Here is a 20,586-nt window from a genome sequence, read left to right as displayed (position 1 = left end):
GGCCCAAAAGCACTCTAGATAATAAGTAAAAGGCACCAACAGCAGTTAGAATTAATGCATTTTTTTGCAAGCTGGTGTCTGAGAGCTCTTCTCTGCAGTCTGTGCCAGCCTCTGTGATGGGGCAGTTAGGTGAGCTCTGTGTTCCTGCTATTCTTTACTTTCTGCAGAAGGAGGAAGGAGGAGGAGAATGTCTTTGGGTCTTGTCTTCTCTTTTTGCTTCCCTTTTCCCCTCCCTTCCGCCCAACAGCAGATTCTCAAATTGCTGCATTCTTCACTCACAAGAGGAGAATTTGCATTTTCCTCAGTACTCAGCTTCAGTAAATGGCAACGTGGCATTTTACATTTCAGCACTTCCTTAAAGAGCTCCCTTGTGGTTGATGAATGCAGAAACTTTGTCATAAACTAAACCGCCTTTCCTTCCCCTCCATCGAGGCTGCTGCTTACTCAGGGAGCCTCAGACAGGGTTTGATGACAGAAGCCCAAAGTGCTGAGTCAGCAGATGTGGAATTGCAATCACTCTGAAGATGCCTCCTTTCCTTGCAGACTTCTTGTCTTCTGCTCTGTGTATGTGCACAGACTCTGGGCACGAAGCCACACTGCCTTAATTGCAGCACAGATTAATGCAGGACCACGGTTGCATCCCTTAGTTGTGGGTCTCAGTTCAGATGTGAGTATGACACTGATGCACAGTGCATGGGAAGGCAGAGTTGAGGTGGGAAGGGAGGAGGTTGGTGTCCAAAGTCTGACCAAAGGTAGGTTGCTTCAAAGCATGTTTCAGCTCTGCAGCAGGAGCAGCCTGGAACTGTGGGATTAGAGGAATCTTCTCACTGGAGCAGACGACAAATTATAGTGTGGACGGTGGGACAGCCACCTTGGTTCACCAGTTCTTTTTCTGGCATTTCAGCTGGTGAATGTAACAGAACAGACATCAGTGGTGGACAGCCCTCTGGAAATGTGAGGGGAATCTCCCCTGCACTCTGCCCTGCAGTTTCCATATAGTACTTTGTTTCTGATGTGAATTAATATCTGTTTTATTTTGTCCCTTTTCTTTGATTCCAGACAAACGATGCTGCAGGAAATACCTGGAACTGGCTTTACTTCATCCCTCTCATCATCATTGGCTCTTTCTTCATGCTCAACTTGGTGCTGGGCGTCTTATCAGGGTAAGACACCTAATAACTTGCTTGTCTCCACCTTGAAAGGAAGATGTGTTGGAGTTAGCACTGTGGGATGATGTAGCTGAAAAAGAGAAGATGGGGTGATACATCACACTGTACATTGTCCTCCTACACACATTTCCTACCCTGTCCTTTCCTTGCAGTGGGGTATTTCTAGAAGACTGTATAGTCATATATGGGGGATAAGCTGGTGAAGAATCATTGAGATGATTCTTCCCTATGAGGGTGGTGAGGTGCTGGCACAGGGTGCCCAGAGAAGCTGTGGCTGCCCCATCCCTGGCAGTGTTCAAGGCCAGGTTGGACACAGGGGCTTGGAGCAACCTGCTCTAGTGGAAGGTGTCCCTGCCCGTGGCAGGGGATTGGAACTGGATAAGCTTTAAGGTCTCTTCCCACCTAAACCATCACAGGATTCTATGACTCTGAATCTAGACCCAAGAGTTAAGTGAGCTCCCTGTCATTATACTGACTTGACCCTGTGTACCCAATGCTTACCCCTGCATCATGTTGAAAGCCCACCAGGATCCCATTGATGCTCGTGTAAATATTTCAGTGCTGGAGCTGGACATCAAAGGTTTCATAGTGCATTTGGTGTAGCTGAGCAGCATGGAGAAAGAGGAAGCTCAGGCAAGAAGCAGTGAAAAGATCTCAGGATTTTGTTTTGTTGCTTTGGGTTATTTTTGGTCATGGCGTTTGTTTGAAATCTCCGGCTGTTTAAGCCAATGTCTGGATTTTGGGGACACACTGGTCTCTTGATGTTCAAACCTCAGGGGTCAGCCAAGGATTTGGTGTTTGTTGCATATGAGTTTTGGGTTTGGGCCATTGTAGAGCTCAGGCTGCCAGGTTTGAAGCCTAGCTGGAACGTCCCCAGCATCTGTGAAAATCTGATCTGGAATTAACAACCTGAATCATCTTAATGGTTTGCAAGCTCTTAGACTTTGCCACCTCATTTTGCACACAGTTTCTTCTTACCCCATCCACGCGATCAAGATTACATAGATCTATAAAGGTCTAGATTTATTTCTACCTCTTGGCAGCATGGGAAAAGAGAAAGGAGTTAATGCTTCTGAGTGGTAAAAGCCCTTCAGTGCTGCACCTTTGCTTTTTCTCTTAAGTTACTAGAGAAGGAAAAATGTTTTCCAAAGAACAGATTCTTGCACAGTTTTATTGTTTTGTCAAGGTTCCTTGTCCTGAAAGCACATGCTGGAGACAGGAGGATGGAAGCAGCAATATAGTTTTGTTTGAGGACTGGCAGATATGCTGCTACAAGAGAGGGTCATGGGTGAGGCTGTCATACACTATGGTGTTCCTTCAGTCTAAGAATAATGGTCGTGATCAAGAACCGATCAAAGCTATTCATTGGACCAGAGGCTATGTCATGGAGAGCTTCGTGGCCATACTTATCCGATGTATGATTTAAAGTGAGCACCAGAGCCAGGGCTGAGTGTGGTTCTTCAGGGATGCATCTTCCTCCTTCCACCGTGAAGTCAGCCCACATTGGCCAAAACAATACATGTGATTTAAAGCAAAACTCTAGAAGCCTGCAGGCTCGTGTTCCTTTGTGCTGGATTCAAATGTGTTTGGTGACCAAAAGCTGGAGACCTCTGCCTGGCTCTCTGGAAAGCCTCTTGTTGCTTGGGGCAAAAAATGAATATTATATAGAATCATAAAATAGTTACACTTGGAAAGGACCTTAAGATTGTCTAGTTCCAACCTAAATGTCTGTCTTCTATTAAAAGTGCAGCTTTGTGCATTGGGGTTCTCTTTGCTTAGTGGTAAGGATGATGGTGTCGTCTTCACAGAGAGAAGCTTTTAAATTCTATTTTGCATAGTGGTTTGAAGTCCTTGGCTGGAGCAATGTGGGGGGGAGGCTGAGGAGAATAAACGTCATAGCACAGGCATTGACCACACTGCTCAGCAGGATGCTGGTGGGCTTTATTGAGCAATGGAGGTAACTGGGTATGTCTGAATGAACCAGATGAGAAGGCACCAGAGAACGGAAAGAACTTCTGAAAGCAGAGAGGATTGTAATTATATTCTCTAGCCAAAAGGCCCAGAGAGCACTGTAGAAAATAAAGAGAAATTTCTGCTGGAGGTTATTCTTTGCATAGAGAAAGGGTCATTGGCAAATGACTTCCATAGGGTACAGTTTCACTCAAGGACATTATGCCATCCATGTCCTAGTGACAGAGTCAGCTAGTGGCTCCTGTATCTGAGACTCTTGGCAATATCCCACATTCCTGTTTCAATAAAACAAAGTTGATTTAGTGACAAATAGTCACTAGTTTCCTAAGCTTGTGTGTGATCCTCATTACTGTCCTCTTTCACAAAACCCCTGTTGTTCAGGTTGTATTTTATTTTCCAATACTTTGCCATATACGTCATAAGTATCAGTGGGTTAAGCTTCAGGATGGCACTGTCTGCACTTTGGAAAACCACACAAAAAGCTTTCACCTGAGCATTTTTCATTGCTGTTAGTTTTGAGCTATTTCCTCTCACATATTTGTGTTCCTCAGTGGGTGATAAGAAAGCTACAAATTTCTGAAGGAGGTACGCAGATGCCATCACAGATTACGGCAATATGAACAATCTGAAATGACAAGTTGTTGAGCTTCCTACTGACACTAGATTATACAGAGTTTTGCATAACTCTTGGAAAATGGGATTTTCTGACTTTCTGGAGTTATTTGTGAACCCATGTCCACACCGGGCAGATGAATGCGCTTAGCTCCTGGGTTGAGTGGGCTTAGCTCCTAGGTTGAGCAGTCTAAGTGGATTGACCCAAGTCTCATCTGTTACCAAATGTGGACACATTTGCATTGCAAATGCTACGGAAGAGATGACACCTGTTTTAAAATAAAGAGCAAGCAGCCTTTCTCCTCTGCTGATTCTTCTGGAATTATAATGAAAGCAAAGGCAGGGAAGTGACAGGGAGATGTGGAAATCTGTAAGTGTCACTGAAAGTGTGGTATAAAGATAACCCCTAATCTTGGGCCACAATTGTATGACAGAAACCTCTGAGTACCTGGTTAAAGATGTAATTAAAAGCATGTTGACTCCATAATTCGGATTAAATGAGCCTCTGCCTGCTGTACAGTGTGTCCTCTTCATATGTGCTGATCAAAGCACTGCCAGTGCTCTTGAAATGGGTTAGTGTTTAAACATCCCCCCAGACCTTTAAACTGAAAGGTCTGCTTTCAGTTCCCTTCCCCTCACTGATGCAAGCACTAGGGGCCAGCCAGCAGAGCTTGGCTCTGCTTGTGCCACTGAATACCCAGATTTCCCCAATGATCCCAGGACATGGGCTGTGGACATTGCCAACATCTTATTTCTGCTGGTGTAATAGAGATGTTGGGCTTTACTATGTCTTTACAAAAGAAGCATGTTGCAGTGGATGCTGTGCTATACACAGTGCTAAGGGTGGGTGTCTGGCTGGGGAAACTGGTAGCAGCTCCCTATTGTGAAGTTGCACATCACAGCTGAGGAGAGACTGTGCTGTTCTCTTACTATGAATAGGATTGAAAATTTTCCTGGAGTACTGCAGAGTCATAGGTACACAGCTGAACTGTGATTGAAACAGCTCCTAAAATCCAGAAACTGCCTCTGCTTGTTCATAGATGCGGGGCTCTCCAGCAGGAACACAGCACCCTGTTTGCTGTGGAGTGGTAATGCGGTTTGTGTCCCTTGGTGGGGATTTTCCTCTCTCCTCCTCACTATGTATTCCCCCTGCTTTCTGTTTTCCCTCTCTGGTGTTTGATCCCTCTGTGAGCTGATAAAACCCAACAGCCCTGCAGGATCCAATAGTGCAGAAAACCACAGATTGTTTTCTTCTGGAGGAGCTTTTATTGAGTGGCATAGCTGATTCAAGTGAAGATGGGACTGTGTAGGGCCAGGAGAGAGAAGCAGGAGATTTCTCTTCACTTTGGTAGCATTAAGACATTTGGTAGGCTCATTTGCTTTCTGCATGTGGAGGTCTGCCCACTTGATCAAGATGAGCACATGCAGGGCGAGTTCTGCTCATCCGTGTGCTGGGAAGCACGTTGGGGGGACTGCCCAAGCCTGATACCTCCCCAGTCACAGACACAAAAACAGGGAAAAGGGAAACATAAAAATCCAAAAAGGAGCTCAGGCACCTGATTGAAGTTCTGTGGCACCATCATCCACCCAAAGGATGAACTGTTTTGTTCAAACTAGAGAGCTGCCCTTGACTTTATGTCTGTTATAACCGTCAGAAGTCATTCTAGCCATGCTAACGTTGTTCCAGAAAGCTGGGCCACCTTGGTTCCCAGAAACTGGGGTAGCATTTTGTAAAGTTTCCAGTGGAGAGTGGAAAAACAGGCAATCCATCACAGGGAATACCACCTTTCTATAGAAAAAGAGATTGTCTGCTTCTGGTGGCACCATGGGAACGTTCTGGCTGCAAGTCATGGCAAGAAGGGTAGACCCCAGGTGCCTTTCAGTTTCCCCTAAACACAGGATTGTTTACTGCTAGGGATGTCATGGGATTTAGCTTCAATTCTGACCAGGAAATGCCCTGTGATGATCCTGATAAACTTTTTATTGAACTCTGCACATGGTTCTGCAGTTTACAGTGAAGAGGGAGTCATAGAATCACAGACTGGTTTGTGTTGGAGGGGACCTTAAAGCTCCTCTGGTTCCAACCCCTGCCACGGGCAGGGACACCTTCCACTAGAGCAGGTTGCTCCAAGCCCCTGTGTCCAACCTGGCCTTGAACACTGCCAGGGATGGGGCAGCCACAGCTTCTCTGGGCACCCTGTGCCAGCGCCTCAGCACCCTCACAGGGAAGAACTTCTGCCTAAGAGCTCATCTCAATCTCCCCTCTGGCAGGTTAAAGCTATTCCCCTTGTCCTGTCCCTACAGGCCCTTGTAAAAAGTCCCCCTTCAGATTTCTTGTAGGATCCCGTTAGGTATTGTAAGACTGTTACAGAATTTATTTCAGCTTTTCCAAATGATCTCTTTGGGAGCAGGTAACAGAGGTGCTTTGTATCTCTCCAAGGCAGAAGAGGAGGAGGAACAGAAACACAGATGTTCTCCATTGAACTGAGAAGTCCCAACCAAGGCTTATTCCTTGTCTAACTTTGCACTGTTTTCTTGCTGCAGCCCTCTGCCACCTGGGCACACATCTCCATGTACACCTTAGCATCCCGGTGTTCCCTGCCTGGACAGTGATTTCCAATGCTGTTTTTCTCACTCTGCTGCTGTTCCCTCCCAGCCCTCAGCATGCTCTCAGCACAGCTAGCAGCTTTCTCCCATGGGCTGGTGGGATTATGGAGTTTTCTACTGCTGGGGTGTTGAGTTGGGTATTAGCTTTGCCTGGTAATGAACTGGATGATTCTGTGCAATACATTTGTGATTGTTTGAATGCTTTGGATTATACAATGCAAAGAGGATAAACGTTGCCATGGGATGCTGTGAGGAAGATGATTGAACTTATTTCAAGGCTAAGTGCTTTTTGGCACTGCTTCATGCAGTGGTGGGGATGGCGAGACAGCAGGAGTGCTGGCCAGAGAGGGCAGTGCACTGTGAATGATGCATTTGAATACTGAGTTTGTTTCTCTCGAGTGTGAAAAGTGCTGCTTGTCATGTCCTCAAATATTTATGGTGAAGCCTGAGGTATTTCCAGACCAGCCTGTGAAGAGAAATGATCTTTCCTGAGGTTTATGCATCTGGCTGCAATAACCAAGTGTGGAGAGGCAGTGCAGTGGCCAGTTTACATCTTCCCTGCTTAAGTATTACCATAATACTTCAGGCCAGGTTGGACAGTGCTTGGAGCAATCTGCTCTAGTGGAAGGTGTCCCTGCCAGTGGCAGGGGGTTGGAACTGGATGAGCTTTAAGGTCCCTTCCAACCCAGAACAGTCTGATTCTGTGATAACACAGTCCAGATCTGCTCTGTCCTGAGATGTGCAGCAGCTGCCTCTTGTTCTATGAGACCACCTGGTGTAAGAGCTGCAGGGAGATGTTTCAAACGGATGCAGCATCTTTGTGACAGCAGGAGCCTGGCAAGGGACACAGCTACAGACCATGCTGGCACCTTGCAGGCAGACCAAGGTCAGGGTAAATGGTGCTTTAATTCTTTGCTGCTGCACACTGTTTTGAGCAGTCTACAGCATAGGGTGAAGCTCTCTGGGCAGAGTCCCATTAAACACTCTCCTTGTATGCTCTAGTCTCCCTGGGGTATATCTGTTTCTAACTGTTGTACCTTGGGTCACTGAGGTTTTTGTGCTGTTAGAGCAGCTCCCTGGGAGGAAGCAGAGACCCATCTAGACCTCGCTGAACCAGCTGTCTCAGGGACTTGCTCTGCTGAGTTCCATGACATGTTTTCCCATCCTGAGGAATTTTGCCAGATTGAGATCATAAAACTTCAGCCTGCAAAGACAATCAGAGGCTGGAGAAGAATCAGGCTGATTAATTTGTCATAATGGCAAAGTGTTCTTCTGTCCTCCTTCTACCTCATTACAGAGATAATCATTCATTTTCCCTGCACATTCATTCCAAGTTCACTGTTACCTGCTGTGATCTGACTTTGGCTGCTGTTAATTATTTGCAGCCAAAGAGCTGCATCATGAAAGAGATGAGGTTCTGCTTGCTTTCTCATTGCTTTTAGGCTTTCCCCAGTCTGTGCTTAAAAAGGAGCAGGAAGACAGGGCAAAAGCCCTTATTTTCTTTCGTGTTGTTCCTTGCTCATCCCCCTTTGTAACAAAGCCATTGTTGCAAACAGGAAACATGGGAGCAGCATGTGTGTTTCTTGCAGAAGGGGTCAGGCAGCAATGACTTCCCACATGAGCTTCATCTCACCAAGCTAAACGTCCTATCGAATGTGGATCCTTTGCCTCTTTTGTGGTTTTGGTTAGTATAGGAGAGATGGACTGCTTTTATTTGTTCTTCTGTTACACTGCAATAAAATTAAAATCTGTAATATAGGAATGATACATAGGAGACCTAAATTTTAATATCCTGGGGCCACTGCTTTGGACTCAGTAGTGGAGACTTGATGAACAGAGCGAGAGGTTCATCCACCAATTGCAGTAGGCTGATCCTGTGAGATAAATGATGCTTTTTAATCCTTTTTCTCTCTTTGTTGTTGCTCCCTTCGAGCCAGGTTTGCCCAGCTGTGGCACTCACAGCATTTCAAGTCGGATTAGGTGGAATCAAAGTGAAATCGGCACCAGCTGAACATAAAGACAAAAGGAAGGAGGATGTATGAAGGCTTCACCTCTGTGCTGTTCCTCTTTCTAGAAATACAACATGTATCCCATATCTGGCTTGCATTTGAAACATCTTCATGCTATGTTCAGTGATAAAAGTGACTGTGAAGCCTGGCTCGGTGCTGAGAGATCAGTCTCTCAGTGATACTTTCATCCTTTATCAGCCCGTTGAGGAGAGCTATATTTTCCCCCTCTTTAGAGCAATGAGGAGGAAGCAGAAGCAGCTGTATCTGTGCTGGATTGATTGAATCAGTCCCAAACGGTGGATATAAGGATGGGTTATGCAGCTGAGGCAGCTGAGTCTATATGTTTGGGCTCAGTCTGGGAGAGATGGACATGCCTCCTCAGGCCATGCCCAGTGTGATCTTGGCCATCTGTAGCTCCAGGTGAGATAGAAACGTATAACACTGTGTGTCTTTGGGATTTCATGCAGCTAACGGGACAGCCTGTGGTGGATGATGAGAGACAGAGCTTTGTCGTCTTCTGCACTAAGAAATCTTAGTCCTCTGCTGGGCTTTTCTTGTTTAATAACAAGGTTCAAAATTCTGACTTTGAGTAAACCACCTTTATGGGCAGGAAAACAATATCTTACAGGCACTCAGTGTCACTGGCATAAGGAAATTCTTACTGATGTTTTTCTAGGTAGATCAGTTGCTTGGTTTCATCTTACTCCAGCAGTTTCTGGTGTGATGTCTGTGTGCTCCTGGGATGTGTTTTCTTTCACCTCCCTCAGATTTTCTTCTTGCCTAAATGAGGTGCATTTCCATGCTTTTTCTTCTTGTTCTAGATGGGCTTTCTAATCAATGTGCTTTCTTATGTTCAGTGGTAACCTGGGCCAGATTTTAGAGGTATTGAAAACAGAGATTTAACAATACATGCATTTCGTTTCACATTTTCAGATCACTAAGTTGGAGGCATCAAATTAGCTTTAGTTTTGCCTGCAGGTTTCTCTGCACTTGAGGAGTTTGCCTGTTAATGAGAATAACCATACCTCAGCTCATCCTTGAAGTCTTCCTGGGCCTTTCTGTGGTGAAGATGTCTCATGCTATGGTAAAGAAACCCATGTCCTTGCTGATCTCATTTTGTTTGCAGCCCTCCTGGGTGCAAGGTTCTGGCTATGAACACAGCTGAGCAACATCCTCTTGGGGTTGCACCTTCCCAGCTGGAAATTGCACTGTTAGTCTATTTACTCCTGGATTTATTTAATATTTTTCTTTCCTAAGCTAAATTTGATTCTGCCCTCCACCTATATTTCCAACTCATACGTTAGTGTACTAAAGGGAATGATGCTCTCTCTCCTCTTCCCCCCTGTCCCTTCCTCTTGTCCCTTGCTTTCTGAGTGCTGCAGTGAATAATTCAGCCCCTGCTGTGGCTGCCTTTCTTCCTCTCCTAGGGTGCCTTTTGTTAGAAACACCAAAGGTTGGTGCCTTTGAGATGCTGGTCTGCAGGGTGTCATCCCTGCAGGACTGCTGTTCTGCTACTGCCTCCCTGGCAGACCCTTTCAGGCTCTCAGAGCTGTGTTGTGAGCTGAGGTGGGTCCTTTAATCCCTAAAAGCTCAAAGAGTCACTGGTGCTGCTGTTGATGATGGTTTCCTAGTGACAGAAGCAGACAAGCTGTGGCTGCCCCATCCTTGGCAGTGTTCAAGGCCAGGCTGGACGAGGCTTGGAGCAACCTGCTCTAGTGGAAGGTGTCCCTGCCCATGGTAGGGGTTGGAACTGGATGAGCTTTAAGGTCCCTTCCAGCCCAAACCACTTTGGGATTCTATGCCAGTGCACCCTGCTGAAGCAAAATGCTGCAGGAATCAAGGAAAGATGATGTCCATGGTCCCTGCTCAGATCCTTTGCTTCGCTGTTGTGATTCACATACCCCCCTTCCTATCTGGTGTCCTGCCTTCCTTTGCACTGCCCTAAGTCACTGCACCTCACCACTGCACCTGCAGTGCCCTAAGTCACCTAACCCTCACCATCCTCACAGGAGGGGTGAGGATGCTCTGCAGGGTCCCGGAGTCTTCCTGTGCCTGCATCCAGGACACTGAGTATCTACTTTTCTCTCTTTCCTCTCCCCACTGTCCACCTTGCTCCTGCTCACTCTCCATCTTGGGCTCCCTCAGTGCCTCTGTCTCTCAAAACACATTTCCATAAAGTAAACTAAATATTTAGCACAGCCAAGGCTTTGCGTCTTTAGTTGCATAAACAGTGACAGTCATAAAGGTGTTGGGCTTTTTTGTTGCTTTCCACCTTATAAAGGATTTATCGTTCTCCAGGAAGACAAAAGACAGAGTTATGAACCCTTAGAACAAATTCTTTCCCTGGAGCAAGAATCTGCTTTTCTATAAACACGTGGATGCTTCTGCTGTTAGTGAATGAAATGTTAGGAGCATTAACTGGATCAGACCTGGTGAAGCAAGCCCCGAGGTGCTTTGCAGGACTGTGTGTGTGAGGGAGCAAACTCAATCACACAAGTACTGCAGGACCTACACAATGGCAGGAGCACAAGGAGGTTTGGCTGAGCAGGAATTTGCCTTCCAAATTCCAAAAAAATAATTTGCGTTATTGTAACTGGCTTCACCCAAGCAGTTGGGATTTGGTTGGATTAGGACAAGGTGGCAAACCCCAGCATCAGAAACTGACCTGAGAGGGAAAGGAAAAGTTAACTGAAGGCTCTTTCCCCATTTCCTTCTCCCAGTTGATTAACCAAAGTAACTGGTAGGAAATGGACTTCCTCCCATAAAATGCAATTGTTTCTGCTTGCATATGGATGCTCTCAGGATGCTGAGAGGCCTGGAGGTGTGTGCAGTCCTTGTGCTGAGAAGGCACAAGACACTCTGGAGGACCTCATAAGTGACATACAGCCCCTGAGCAAGTGGTTGCAGTCTGCCAAAAGCACAAAAGATTTGGTTTTACTGAAAAATGCGGATAGTGTTGTGCTCATCTTACTACCTCTCTCACCCATCATGTTTGTATGTTTGGGTGCTACAAGTGCATGTTCTTATCTCTTCAGTCCCTTTGCAGCCTCTTAAGGAAATTCCTACCTCAGTCTTGCTCTTGTTGAAAGCTTACTGAGAGTTAGGTGCATAATTGGCGCAAAGTTTCTTTTGGGGTTCCTTTCTTGCTGAATGTAAAAGGAGTGGATTGAAGCAGAAATTTTGAACACATCACTTTCCATCCAAGCAGCCCCAGAGTAGCACAACACATGATTTTGTACCGCTGCTACTCCTCCAGCAGGTGTTGTGATGCTTTTCCACCTTGCCAGGCAGCCACAGAAACTGCTGTTCTCCATCTTCTACCTCCAGCCTGTTCCTCCCTGCTCCTGAGTGACATGGGCTGCTTACCAGGCTGCTGACAGGTATCAGATCTGTTCTTGGACGCTGCTTCACATTCAGGCAACCAAGCTTACTGACTTGGCCAATTTTGTTTCTCCACCTGGAGAATTCCTAAGTTTTGGCCTGCGAGTAACTCAGTGAAACATCTGCAGTGCTGGCATGTTCCTTTGCCAGCAGCTCACCCACTTGAGTTATCTGGCTCCTCTCCATTCCTGAGGGCTGTATTTCTCCAGGCAGGACTAAGTCCCTGGACATCACATGCCATCCAAGAGCAACTTAACTCATTCCTTTGATGTACTTGGACTGGAGACGAAGCCAATATTGATTTTTCTTTTGGTGTTTTTTTTTTTTTTTTTTTTTTTTTAAATTTACTTATTTTTCAGACTTAAAATTCCAGAAGTTCTTTACATCTTCCAGGAGTCCCTGGCAGAGTCCTTCTGAGATCTGTGCTTCTTTCAGCTCACTCTGAACAGTGTTATAGATTCAGTAGCTGAAGGCTGTTCTCCCATTTTAACATCTGAGGTTTCATGAGATCATGTGTAGCTCAGTGGTATTACTCTGAATGAGCAGCTAATTACCTGTGTTGCTATTAGGAATTGCTAATCATCAGCCCCATTAGTGGCAGCTATAACAGTGATGCCGATCATCTCTCTCTGCCTCTTCCCTGTGAGTGGGAAGCATTCCTGTCTGCTTTCCCAGCAGCAAACCTGACTTGCAGAGGTTTAACACTGTGATTAGTCTTGCAGCAGACTTGCTGTCACCCTGGGAGTGGGCCATGAAACCCAAGACCAGGAGGCACATTCCATAATGTTCCATCTCAGCTCTCTGCTGTCATATAGGAAAGTTAATCAGAGTCTCAGGGGATGATGATTGTGGGTTGTTTAATTTTCCCCTTTTTGGTTGCTGTGACAGTATTTTTAATTTAAGGCCAGCATGGATAAAATACTTGTAAGAACTTCATTGGTTTATAGTCTTTTCCTAACCTGATAGTTACTCACGAGCTGACCTTGTGTCTTTTGTGGCTGGGGGGGTGTGTGTGTGTGTGCTCCTGAATTTCCCTGAAGTGGCTATTTCAGTGCATACTTACACCAAGATTTATTGTACTTTTCCACCCACCAAGGTGATAAGCAACAATCATCCATTTTCCTGGTGGCTTTAAGCACCAACCACTCTTGAGAAGAAAAATGTGACAAGTTGGGCTTGAGTGGATGTCATGTGGTTTCCATGATGAATGCCCTTCCTTTGATTTCTGTTTGTTCCTGCTGTCTCTATAGAATCAGTTATTCACAACTGTCATGTTGTAACTAAATGCATTGTAGTCATCTATTCAGAGTGTGGCTTCTTCCAAAGCAATGTCTACTGTTGCCGTGCTGCATGTAGCAGTACCAACCTTTCAGCTTTCCTCCTCTTAATCCCTATCTGGACAGTGCTAAAAATGAATGTTTTGGAAGGCTTTTGGGGCATCAGGAGGTTGACAAAAGCCAGGTATGAGAATAGGTGAACATCATTATTCATTCCAGAACTGGCCCAAGTTCTGGAGGACCACCTATGAAGACAGACCTGGGCAGGAGGCAGCATATTGCCTGCTCAGGTTTCCTTCTGGTGATCCGGGAGATTTTTGCCGTCAGTGGCAATTCTGCCAAATAAAAGGGGAAACTTACTTAGTGCTACCAAACATTCCCATGGGACTTTCTGTATTTTCATTTAGAACTGGCAGGAAAACTTCAACTGAAATGTTTTTAGATGAAATATGGCATTTTGATGTCCCATGGAAGTGTGTGTAGCTGTACAGAAACTATTGAACATTTGCAGCTTTGCACAGTTTCTCCCTTGTTTTCTTACATGTTTAAAGTTGAGATTAAAGGGACAAATTCTAGGTAGCTGTTACTTTCCTTAGGCCAGATAGGAGCTAGCAGAGGATGAAAGGGTTTGCAAGGGAAAGCTCTCCCTTGCCTGCTCCGGAGGGATGAGGGAACGGTGCCACGGTTCATCTGTTGCCCTTCCTGCCTGCTCTAATCCTTCATGAAGGACATCATGAAGTGGTGGGACACTGGCGCAGATTGCTCAGAGAAGCTGTGGCTGCCCCATCCCTGGCAGTATTCAAGACCAGGTTGGATGGGGCTTGGAGCAACCTGCTCTAGTGGAAGGTGTCCCTGCCCATGGCAGGGAGTTGGAACTGGATGAGCTTTAAGGTCCCTTCCAACCCAAACCAGTCTGGGATTCTATGAAACTCCCCACCAGGTGTTGCCTCCTGCTCCCACCCGGCACAGCCTAGCTTTGGGATGTTTGTGGTGGCTCGAGCCTGTAGAGTCAGGAACCATGGCCCCTCCATGTCCAGCAATTTAAATGCATGTTGTCACCTTGTGCTGTCTGATCTCATTCTTCCTGCTCCAGAGAGAAATCAAAAGTGAGAGGAGGTCTGTGGCCCCAACCAGCAGGCACTGAACCAGAAATGAGAACATTAAAAAGGAAGAGGGAGAAAATCAGTGATCCAGCTGACACGTGCAGGATCCTGACTCATCTGGCAGACACATGCCGAATGCCAAGGAGGAGCTGTCTGTTGAGAGCAATGTTTCAGCTTCCTCTATTTCAAAGATGGGGTCATGGGCTGCCCTGTCAGGTGGGGGGACAGGAAAGGGGAGTCAGGAGACTTGGATGCGCTGCCAAAATCAAGGTAACAGCTCAGCTGATGGCAGGTCTCACATCGGTGGCTGGTACTGGTCTGCGTCGCAGTGCTGAGCCAAGTTCTTCCTACAGTCTCTACTCCATGGGTCACACAGTCCTGCCAAACAAAGCAAAAGTGTCAGCTTTGAAGGGTGAAGTGTAGACTGTGAATGTAAAGGTGACTCTGGCACTTTGCAGGTTGTTTTCCCCATGTTCTTTCTCCTTTCTCCCATCTTCTCCTCACTGGTGTTTGAGGAGCATGTGTGGGTAATGAATTGGTGACTGGGTGAGATTTTACGCATGAACAGTGCCTGACTACAGGTTTGCAACAACTATCAGCTAACTGAATATTTGAAGGATGCAGCAGAGTTAAGATCTCAAATAAGAGGGATGAACCACTGGTGTACATGAGGGACAAAAGCCCAATCCCACATTTAACCATATAGATCAAGCTATTGTGGGAGTTGCTCCAGTTTGTGTTCATAGCAAGGGGTTGCAGAGGCTGGTTCAGAGCTCCATAAATGGCAGATAGGCATCAGAAACTTGCCAGGGGTGATACAGATTAGCTTGGGGAAACTCCCAAGGTGGGTGTCTTAGGGTGGTGGCTGAACTGTTGTCTCAGCATCATTTCAAACTGACAGACTTGGGTAAGGTTTTTGCAATGGTTGGATGAACCTCCTTCTCCAATTTCCCTGTATTGTCCTGTTCTAATGATATGATGTCAAGATACATGCTTTCCATGTGATTTTTAGGGAATAGCAAGATCATTGTCACCCTTAACCCAGATCATCTGGGCTATTTCATCTTGATCCCAGTATACCCATCCTCACTTGTAGCTCTTATTTGAGTTGTGTTTGTCAATCATCTTGAGCATGGGAGAACTTGAAGAAAGGCTAACAGAGAAGAGATCTCTTTCAACACCAAAGAAGTACTGGTGTCACTGTGACTTGATATTGATATTTTGCTTCTAGAGAAGCCGGGCAACAACACGTAGCATGATGTGGTTTCCACTCACTAGTGCTGTCATCGACATCACAAGCTTCATAGATACAACCTGAAAGACAAAAGAGGGGCTGTGTGTTTTTCCTGACCACTTGTGGCGTGCTTTCTCATTCTCTATCCATAGTGAATTTGCCAAAGAACGAGAGAGGGTAGAAAATCGTCGAGCTTTCCTGAAACTCCGCAGGCAGCAGCAAATTGAACGGGAACTGAATGGATACTTGGAGTGGATCTTCAAAGCAGGTAAGGCAAGAGATCTCCCATCCTTGTTCAATATGTCTTGTGGCAAGAAGAGTCTGGTGGTGACAGAGAACTAGTCCTCAGTGTTGAAGGTAACGCAAGACTAGAGAGGGCCCAGGTAGCACTTGTTATTTCTGTTGGGCTTGTTTCTAAGCACTCAAACTAAAGTTATTGCAAAAGATCTCAGTTTGGTTAAGCAAAATGAAAGGAGCTGGGCCAGCTTTCTTTATTGCTGAGATCAAAGCAGTTGTCTTAATACAGTGTGATATAAAAAGTGATACAGTGCCCAAAGTCTCCACAGTGAGGAAACTGTTCCCTTGGATGAGTCATTTGTGTTTTATTTACTTTCCATCACAGCTGTTTTATAAACCTCTCTTGCTATGATGGCAAAATACAGTTTTATGAGCTATAGAGATCACTTCCGTGGAACTCACCCCAGCACACATTAACATTGCTTTATAACTGTTATAACTGAGCATTGCACTTTATTGCAAGCAATGAGCAAGTTCAAGGACCCAAACACACAAATACAACAAAAAAATAACATGCTTTGCTTTTCCTTTTTATCAGACAGTAAAGATTACCAATAACCTTTCTGTGTCACAGAGTAGCTGACATAACCACAGTGCAATTCATTCACTTAGCATCAAGAAATCTTCTGAGGTTAGTTTGCTTCCTTGCTTGCTTTTCTGAGAAACTGGAACATCTGAGCAAAGTGAAAATGCCTTTTAAAACACTGATGGGGGGAGAAAGAAATGGTGGTTTCTCAAATGGATGTTCAGGTGCCTTTCTAGGCATGTCAGCTTCACCCTTGCTCTTTACGAATGGGGAAACTGTGGTCCAACTTTATATAGTGACTCCCCTGACATCAACTGATGGCAGAACTGGTCCTAACCTGTGGGCTGGTGCCACACTAAAAGCCATGTCATTATTGGTTGTTTTGAAACCCATACTGATGCTAGAGGCCAGATGTGCTAAAATGTGCTCATGTAAGCAAGTAAATGTATGGTCACAGCATATCATTGTGCATGCAGAAGCTGTGTACAAGCCAGGGGACAGAGCATCCTGGTGGTGTTCTGTGGGTAAGCTGTTCTTTGTCTGGATTTACAGCTTCTGTTTCATGTGCACAAGCTGGGTGTCAGCATCTGGAAAAGCATTTTATGTGGCTCTTGCTGATTTGCTTCTGCTTTCTCCTCTGAAGGGATCTGCTGGCTGATGTTCCCCGGGGAGCAGGGCTCTGCCCTGCTGCAGGTCCCTCCCTGGGGGGCAGTGGTGTGGGCATGACTTTTGACAAGCTGGCCGGAGATAAAAAAGGCTGAATCGTTGAAATGTATACCAGGAAGAAGAAGCAGCAGTTGATATGGTGTCTGGAACCCCTTATTTCCTATAGCACTATTCAGCGTGGCAATTGAGTGCCAGCTGTATTGATGGACTTTTATTCACTGTGACTGTTCCACAGCAACTGTCCTCAGTTAGGTGACCACACTTCATTCTCTGGCTCTGTAGGATTGAAAAAAAGAATCATTGACTTTCCATTTATAGTTTGTCTTCCTATGTTTTTAGCTTTTGTGCTACGTCAAATTCAAATTACTGGTTTATTCAGTGCTCCATGGTTCTCCTTTGGCTCTGATGCCAAAGGCTTTTAAGGTTTTTAATCTTACTTTTAAGGCTTTCATGATTTCTCTAAATCTTGGCCTCCCCATCCATAAAATAAAGAAAGATGAGAATTCCCTTGCAGGGTTGCTTCCTTTAGATTTGGTGACCGTTCTGCCAAGAAGAGCCATGCAGAGGTCATTAGCTGAACTTGTCTGAAAGTTGAGGTGGAAAAGTTATAAAACATACTGCCAATCTCTGCTCCAGCTTTGCATCCCTGTGGGAATGGCTGGCTATTCTATTTCTGTGTTGCCAGTGCTGAAAAAATACCACATTAATATGCTGTAAAATGCCCAACTTTTTATTTTGTCTAATAACACAAGATCCAGAAGGTTTTCTAGAACAGGAAAGTGTATGCAAAATAGCTGAATCGGGGAATAATAAAAATACTCTGTAAAAGCATGGTTGAAAATACAATAGGAATATAAAGAAAGCTTCCAGTACAGCTGAATAATATCAATAATTAAAATCAGCTTAGCAGTGTGAGTAAATCTTTGGATACAAAAGGTATTGTGAAGGCTAACCAAAACAGAATCGAGTGTTTTGAATTCAGGAGCTTAAATCTGTGACTGCCATAGATGGGGATTTTGCATTTCTGCTTCAGAGGCCAGGATTTCAGCTAGGAAATGATCTTGGATTTCCAAACTAGACAGTCTCCCTTGTCCAGGACTGTGTGTGTGACAATGTTGTTATTCATGCAAATATCTAACTGTTTTTAAATTCCTCTGGCATCCTTGCCCTCATTGAATCTTGTAGCAAGGAGGTCAACGTGTTAACAGTTGGTTTGATTTAAAAAAGAACCAAACCAACCCACCAAACAGTATGTCCTGCTCTCGATTTTAAATATGTTGCCTTTCTGCAGTGAGAAGAAGAGCTCAGGAGTGCACTTCCTATTTCTTTTTATTTCTTTCTTTCTTTGCTTTCTCTGCCCTACCTTGTTTCATGTTCTTTTCCTGCTCTAAAGCATTCAGAACCCATTTGCTCAATCCCCTCCCTTCCTATGGAAGGATCTCCAGGCTTCTAATACTTATAATATCCTCCCTGAGCAGTTTGTTCCTTTTTTCTCATTTATTTTTGATGCAAGGTAGGAAAGCTGCATCCTAGTGATTCATAAAGTGGCATTTAATGCTTTGATAGTTTTTGCTCTGTAATGTTTTACATATTCTCAGTAGTTGCTGGAGCTAGAAAGAAGGTTTCCTTGTTCTTGGTAGTTCTCAAGTTTTTACCTCAAGGGCTCTGACTGGTTTAGGACCAAGGAAAGGAGTTGAGTGTCTAAAGTCACTCCTTCATATGTACACTACCTCCCATTTGTCGACATATTTAATTCAACATTGTTCTCATCATTTATTGGCCACTCTTGAATGTCTTTAATGTTTCTCACAGCCTCCCCTACTTGTAATCTGAATGATGTTGCATTACCTCTTGCTGTACGTATTGCGTTAAAAACGCGAATCAGATAAAATTTGAAGGGTTTTTACTATCAACCCTTTCTTATACTGAATTTGTAGACACTTCAGTCCTCCATAAGGGAACAATGCAGTCTTTGTTTCCTACCTTTTAAGTGCTGACTCGAGTATGTTCCAGACCTGGTCTAATGACTTGTCTTATATTTGTGGTGTAAGAATGAAACTTCTTTTATAACCTGGCTCTTCAGTAGCTGAATTATATATATATATATTTTTTTTTTTTTTTTCTAGTGGTATCTTTAAATTTTTTTCCAATGGTAAAGTAAGAGTATAAAGAGGAAGAAAAATATTAATGAAAAGTGCTTGTGAAGTTTTCAAGGAGGTATCTTGGCAGAGCTGACAGATTTTGTTGCCAGCTCATTATCGATAAATCACCAGAAGTACAGTTGTGGTTGAAATGGAGGCAAACATAGCTCAGGCTGTATTAAATGTGGATTGTTGAACACTGCAGCATATCTGCTTGAGGGATCTATACCAAGGTGTTTTAAACAGTGGCAACCTTAATGTGCAAATACTTGTGTGAGTTATACTTAATACAGGAAGCCTGAATTGATAAAGTGCTTAACAAATGCTGCCTTAACAAAGGGTTGGAGAATGAAAGAGAAAATTATAATGCAGATAAATGTGCTGAATTTAGACATGCATGACTTGAAAGAAAAAACTTAACCCATAGTCTGACCAGTTTCCTTAGAGTTTGAATTTACTTTCTTCACTTAGGATTATACAGAGGCCAGGCAGGATGTTTCTAGCTTTGCTTATTTCTCAGGTGCCTGTTGAAGAATGGATACACAGGGTAGTCAGGAGAGTTTAAATATTTTCAAATGACATAACAGGTGATTTCACGTAAAATTCCCATATCATGAGGTCAACACTAAGCAAGGAGTCTGGAGCATCTCTCTGATGAGGAGAGATAGCGGGAGCTGGGCCTGGTCAGTCTGGAGAAGAGCAGCCTGAGAGGGGATCTCATCAATGCAGATCAGTAGCTCAAAAGCAGGTCCCAGGAGGAAGGTGCCAGACTCTTTCCAGTGGTGCCCAGCAATAGGATGAGGAGTAATGGCCATAAGCTAAAACACAAGTTTCACCTCAACATGAGGAAGAACTTCTTTACATTGATGGTGTCAGAGCACTGGAACAGGCTGCCCGGGGGGGTTGTGGAGTCTCCCTCTCTGGAGACATCCCAAACCCACCATGGACACATTCCTGTGTGACCTGCTCTGGGTGGCCCTGCCTTGGCAAGGGGCTGGACTGGATAATCTCCAGAAGTCCCTTCCAACCCTGATGATTCTGGGATTCTGTGGAGGAAAATCAAAACTCAGTAGAGGTTTGGGGTATGTCATGCCACCTTAAATGACTTAGAAATCTGTAAGCATCTTAGGAGACTGAAAATCTTACTGCTTTGAAAACTGGTGTGAGTTGCAGGCCAGAAGCAATGATCAAATCCCATAGTCTCTTGCATCTCACAGAATTTAGGTCAAAAATTTGTATGGCAATTGGCATGTCAAGCTCATAAACATTGACTCTCTATATTGTTTAGAAGTGAACTGTAGGGATCAGGTAGAAACAGACCTTTAATCTTAAATTTAACCTTGAACAATAAAGTCAACTGTCTATATCTTCGTAAATTCTTTGAAGGGACCAACTCTTCCCACCACTAGAAGACAGCTGATATATGTGTAAAAGGTGATGCTTGGCGCTGTGTTGTTTGTCAAGGCACAGGACAACAGTTCTCTTCCCTAAACACCTCTTCTTCAGTTCAACCAATATCAAATAGAGTCTTACTGGTGATGAGCAAATCCTGTCCTGTTCCATCCGCTTCATGCTAGGGCAGGCTCTGCTCTT

The 20,586-nt window shown here is 44.7% G+C and overlaps 1 protein-coding gene across 19 annotated transcripts in view; it reads left to right on the top strand.

Moving 5' to 3' along the window:
• The window catches only part of CACNA1B (calcium voltage-gated channel subunit alpha1 B), a 310,494-nt gene that overhangs the window by 135,039 nt on the left and 154,869 nt on the right, over positions 1 to 20,586 (top strand). For all 19 annotated transcript variants that reach the window (XM_030507166.1, XM_030507165.1, XM_030507161.1 and 16 more), the window contains exons 7-8: positions 1,060 to 1,163; positions 15,516 to 15,631. In XM_030507166.1, the coding sequence (XP_030363026.1) occupies positions 1,060 to 1,163; positions 15,516 to 15,631 (220 nt within the window). The remainder of the gene's footprint in view (positions 1 to 1,059; positions 1,164 to 15,515; positions 15,632 to 20,586) is intronic.

Source organism: Strigops habroptila, chromosome 15 (assembly GCF_004027225.2).
Source record: "Strigops habroptila isolate Jane chromosome 15, bStrHab1.2.pri, whole genome shotgun sequence".
Lineage (NCBI taxonomy): Eukaryota > Metazoa > Chordata > Aves > Psittaciformes > Psittacidae > Strigops > Strigops habroptila.
This window is presented reverse-complemented; position numbering and strand designations above follow the sequence as displayed.